This window comes from Belonocnema kinseyi, chromosome 2 (assembly GCF_010883055.1).
Source record: "Belonocnema kinseyi isolate 2016_QV_RU_SX_M_011 chromosome 2, B_treatae_v1, whole genome shotgun sequence".
Taxonomy (NCBI): domain Eukaryota; kingdom Metazoa; phylum Arthropoda; class Insecta; order Hymenoptera; family Cynipidae; genus Belonocnema; species Belonocnema kinseyi.
In genome coordinates, this window is record NC_046658.1 from 80,413,940 (window position 1) to 80,419,939 (window position 6,000).

General features: G+C 28.0%; 1 protein-coding gene across 5 annotated transcripts in view; it reads right to left on the reverse strand.

Moving 5' to 3' along the window:
- Positions 1-6,000, reverse strand: part of LOC117167684 (PI-PLC X domain-containing protein 1-like) — a 30,002-nt gene that overhangs the window by 3,295 nt on the left and 20,707 nt on the right. For 4 of the 5 annotated variants that reach the window (XM_033352802.1, XM_033352799.1, XM_033352800.1 and 1 more), the window contains 2 exons: positions 5,558-5,762; positions 604-874 (listed from right to left, as the gene is read on the reverse strand). In XM_033352802.1, the coding sequence (XP_033208693.1) occupies positions 604-874; positions 5,558-5,762 (476 nt within the window). Of the gene's footprint in view, positions 1-341; positions 564-603; positions 875-5,557; positions 5,763-6,000 lie in introns of those variants that run through there. The other variant, XM_033352803.1, reaches the window with a different exon arrangement.

Below are 6,000 nucleotides of genomic sequence, written 5' to 3' on the forward strand. Positions count from 1 at the left end.
CTTCCATATCCACCGAAAATTTAGAAAATTCTTCAAAACCCCATGCAAATTTGGTTACATCCCTTGAAATCATTCAAATTCTTGGAACTTCCTTAGAATCTTTTTAAATCCCTTGAAACTTTTTCAAGCTCTTAAAAATTCCCCGGACATTTTAAATATACCCTGAAATATTTTTAATCCTTTTAAATATCTTCATATTATTAAAATCTTTTCAAAAATTCTTGGAATCTTTTCAAATACTCTAAAATATTTGAAATCCTTTAAAATCTTTTGAAATCCCTTGAACGTTTTTAAAGCTCTTGAAAATGACTATGGAATTTAAAAAAAAATACTCTAAAATCTTCAAAATATTTTGAAAATATACAAATTATTGAAATATATTAACAATTTCTTGGAAGCTTTATAAATATCTTAATATCTAATATCCTTGAAAGTTATTTAAAGTGCTTCTTACAGAAATTCCCTGACGTTTGCAATTTTTTATTGAAAATCTCTGACTTTCCTGACCAACAAAATTCCCTGACTTCCCTGATATCCAGGTTTTTTACTGAGCTGCGGTCACCCTGTAAAATTGGTAAATCTACAAGTATTGATCGAAATTACCTGAGTGCATTTGTTTCAATTTTGTTTAAGTAATCATACAAATCGTCGACCTTTTGTACGTTTCCCCACTGTTGGGTAACACTGGGCCACAAGCTGTCAAACATGCCTACCACATTGTGATCATCATATCCAATAATTAACTTTTTGCCTGAAGACCAAATAGTATCCAGAGTGCTAGACCAACCAAAGGATTTCGGAATTATATAGTCCGCAAATTGCTCCTCCAAATAGGCCACTAATTTTCGATGTATTGTGAAGTCTTGGCCAAAACCTGTGATTAAGACAATTCCATTTTCTACTGGCCAAAATTACATTAAGCTTAGTTTAACTTTTAGGGGCCAACCTCAAATTACGTAAGGTGTTTTTCGAAAATTTCCAATCCTCCCCTTCTTCAATATCTTACTAAGGCTTTGTCTCGGATTTTGTAAACTTAGGTAACGAACATACATATAAACTCTGTTAGTTAAATAAACGTGGAACTTCAATGAAGTTCGTTTTAGAAACGAAAATCTGTTAATAAGAATTGTTCCTTCTCACAAACGTAGAATTTTATATTATTTCTTTAGGGTCTAAAATTGCATGACCGAAAATAAAAACTGTGCAGTGGAAAATTAACTTTACTTTCTGAGTAAAATATAAAATGTTCAAAATTCCTATATATTTATCACAGGCTTCACATCCATTCCACTCTTTCCCACATTTTCGCGTTTTTTTTCACTTAAATGTGAACTGAAATAAAAGAACTGAATCAGAAAAGTCAACTATTTTTGGTTGAAAGTTCATTCTTTTTCGTTGAAAAGGCTACTATTATATTTTTAGTTGAGAATTCATATTTTTTGCTTCACAATTTAATTATTTGGTCCCAATTTTATTATTTTGTTAAAAATTCAACAAGTTTGTTAAAAAACTGATCCATTTTATTACAAATTGTTCCATTTTTGAGTTGAAAATGCAACTGTTTATTTAGAAAATTACACTTTTTTACTTGAAAATACAAAATTTTGCATGATTTTTTTTCTTATTGGCAAAATAATATTTCTTGGATAAAGTAAATTTTTAATTGAAAATTCATCTGCTTTGATTGAAAATTCATTTATTTTAATGAAGGTTAGTCTTTTTTGGTAGAATTATATATTCTTCTTTGAAAATTTAACTTTTTGGTTGAAAGTTAATTTCTTTTGTGTAAAATCTAACTGTTTTCTTGAAAATTCATTTTTTAAGGTGAGAATAATTTTTATAGGAAAATTTAACTGTTGCATTCAGTTGGGAAAATTAGTTAAGAAAAGAAAACTCTTTTTCATATATATACATTAGGGTGGCTCAAAAAGGCTTTTATTTTGGAGAGGGCAACGATCCCCCCAATTTCGTTCCAAATCCGAAAAAAGAAATTCCCTAATATTTTATTTTTTGATTTTTTGATTTTAACAGGTGCCCGTTTTAACTTGAAGTTTCCCATTTAAAATGCATGCGGAAAAATCAATTTTTTGAGTTTTTGAAATAACTTTTTAAGGTTTGAAATAATGTAACGGGGAAGTATGGGAGCCTGTAGAGAATTATCCAACGAAGAATTTCATGCATCTTATATATGGGTTTGACACATCTAACAAACTCCCACAATTACCTGAAAACTACCTTTAAAACAAAAAATGTCAATTCTTCATGAAATCGACATATTGAGCACTGTATTGTGGTATTTTCTACTTAAAATTATTAATATTGGTCTAATAGAATATTTATTATCATTGCCTAATTAATTTTTAATTATTTAAACAAAATTATTACTTTTATTTTAGTGGAATATTCAATAACAGTGGTCCATTAATTTTAAATGGTTTAAACCAATGGAATTTGTTTAAATAATTCCAAAAAAATTTTATTTTCCCTAAAAATGATTACTATTGGTCTAGTGGAATATTTATTAACATTAGTTCACTCATTTTCAATTAGTGAAACAAAAGGAATTTGTTTAAATATTTGTTTTTGAACATTTCTTTTTTTGCCCTCAAAATTATTACTTTTAGTCTAGCGGAATATTCAATAACAGTGGTCCATTAATTTTAAATTGTTTAAACAAATGGAATTTGTTTAAATAATTCCAAAAAAATTTTATTTTCCCTAAAAATGATTACTATTGGTCTAGTGGAATATTTATTAACATTAGTTCACTCATTTTCAATTAGTGAAACAAAAGGAATTTGTTTAAATATTTGTTTTTGAACATTTCTTTTTTTGCCCTCAAAATTATTACTCTTAGTCTAGCGGAATATTCAATAACAGTGGTCCATTAATTTTAAACTGTTTAAACAAATGGAATTTGTTTAAATAATTTAAAAAAAATTTATTTTCCCTAAAAATGATTACTATTGGTCTAGTGGAATATTTATTAACATTAGTTCACTCATTTTCAATTAGTGAAACAAATGGAATTTGTTTAAATATTTGTTTTCGAACATTTATTTTTTGCCCTAAAAATTATTACTTTTAGTCTAGTGGAATATTCAATAACAGTGGTCCATTGATTTTAAATTGTTTAAACAAATGAAATTTGTTTAAATAATTTTAGCAATTTATTTTTCCTAAAAATGATAACTATTGGTCTAGTGGAATATTTATTAACATTAGTTCACTCATTTTCAATTAGTGAAACAAAAGAAATTTGGGTAAATAATTTCGTTTCGATGTTTTCTTAAATAAAAATTATTACTGTTGGTCTAGTGGAATATTTATAACTATTTATTGATAAATAATAAATAAATAATTTAATAATAATTAATTTATCAGTAATATTTAAGTAATAATTTTTATTAAAAATTTGTTTTTCAAATAAAATTAATCAAACAATGTTGATAAATATTCTACTGAAGAAATATTAATAATTTTTAATAAAAAAATTATTTACAGAAATTTCATTTGTTTAAACAATTGAAAATTTATGAACTTATGTTAATCAATATTCCACTAGACCAATAGTAATAATTTTTAAGAAAAAAAACGAAATTTCGAAAAAAATTGTTTAAAAAAATTCCATTTGTTTAAATAATTGAAAATTAATTGAACAATGATAATAAATATATCCAATAGACCAATATTAATAATTTTAAGTAAAAAAATACGAGAATACAGTGTTTAAAAGTTTAATTTCATGATAAATTGACATTTTTGGTTTTAAGGGTAGTTTACAGGTACTCGCGGGGGTGTGTTAGGGGTGTCAAACCCATATGTCTGATAGATGAAATTCTTCGTTAGAAAATTATCTACAGGCCCCCATACTTTCCCGTCACATTTTTTCAAACCCTTAAAAATTATTCTAAAAACTCAAAAAAGTGATTTTTCCCTATGCATTTTACATGGGAAACTTCAAGTCAAAACCAACACCTGTTAAAATAAAAAAATTAAAAATTAGGGAATTTCTTTTTTTGGATTTGGAAAAAAATGCGGGGGGGGGGGATCGTTGCCCTCTAGCATGCAAATAAATTTTGCCATACAATTTTGGACCTCCCTAATATACATATATTCCCATTCCCAGTCTTCTACCTAGGGCCTACTCGCCTATTTTTTTACAATCTCAGACTTGGTTGAAAATTGATCTTTTGTAATGAAAAATTCGCCTTTTTTAGTGGAAAACTAATTTTCTTATTTGAGAAGTCATATTTTTTGCTGAAAGTTAAACTATTTGATTAAAAATGTATTTTTTTAGTAGGAAATGTATTCTTTTTTATTAATATTCCTAATTGAAATGACATATTTTCGGTAGAAAATTTAATTCACAAGTTGAAAGTTTACGTACTTGTTGAAAATTTCTTTCCCTTTATGTGAAAATTAATTCTTTCAAAATAGAAATGGAACTACTTCATTTTTTGTTTAACATTGATATTTTTAGTTGCAAATTTATGTATTTTGTGTTCTTATTTTGTTTCGATAAAGATTCATTTTAGTTGAAGGTTTATTTCAATAATTAAAAATGTACCTTTTTCGTTAAAATTTCTTTCTCTTTTTGTTTGTTGAAAATTCACTGTTTTAACTGAAAATTTAACTTCCATTTTTTAGCAAAAATGTAACTTTTTAGTTAAAAGTTCAACTATATGTTTTTAAATTCTTATATATTGTTGAAAATTCGCCTTTTTGGTAGAAACTTAATCTTCATGGTTGAAAATTCAGCTTTCAACTGAAAATTAAACTATTTCTTTTTTGGTAGCAACTTTATCTTTTTTAGTGGAAAATTCAACTATTTAATTGGAAAATACAATACTTTTACTTAAACAGGTAGAATTTCTGCTATACTTTACTCTGAGTTGTTTTATTATTTTGTATAGTAAAAATCTTTCTTACGGAAGATACCCCTCCCCCCTCCCATTCACTCAGAAAAAACAATAATACCCCTCTTCACTCCCGTCTTGCGTAATTTTTGGATAACCCTTCACAATATAACTTCTGACGGTGTCCCACAGAAATCCACTTCCTATGGAAATTCAAGGTGATGTCAACGTGGAAATTAACGTAAATTTATCCAACCAAGTGAAATATGAATTGATACATATTAAAATAGTACACGGGGAACATAAACTAAAAAACGTCATCCATGTTTGTCGATCTCTTACGGTTTAAAAGATATTTGCATTTAAAAATAACGTTTAAATTTTCACGTGGAATTCTACAAGCAAGGTTTTAAATTTCCATGTGGATGCCCAAGTGGTTGGATAAATTCACGTCGATTTGCACATAAATTTCCACGTGTATTTCCAAGTGGATATTTTAAGCTGGGTCTGAGGTAAAAGAAAAGATTTGAAGTCTATAAGGATGAAATTGTAGATGATTGAACTTTATAAACGTTAGATTTTTTCAGTTTGAAAGGAGATTGCTCTTTTGGGCAAAAGGTATTATATTTATAGAGTCAGACATGCAAAAAATTGGTTAAGTCATGCAGAGCGATATATATTGTATTATATTGATTTACCGACGGGGAATTCTTGCACATCGAAGATGACTATCTCATCCGTATTATTGAGGAAAGTCTTGACGTCATCGATGACTGTTTGAAATGGAACCACGGCGACAAGCCCATGGCTGCCCCACCATTGGATCGCCTCTGTAGCATAGTATCCCACTCGAATATCCAGATATCGAGCACCGTATATCAATTGGCCAAGAACATCCTCATCCTGAAGGGTAATCATCCTGACGATTATCAATAATGCATTATTAATTCCTCATTCAACGACACGTTTTCCCATTTCGTGAATTACAAATTATTTCTTTAGAACAGATACCTACCATCAGTGGTGTAGTCGAGGCCTGGGGCCGCACAGTGGGGTGAAATCGGAAAACGAGGTTCAAAATGACATTTAGAACGCAATTATGCACCGATTTTAGAATTTTTTTTTTTGAAAAATTCAGAAC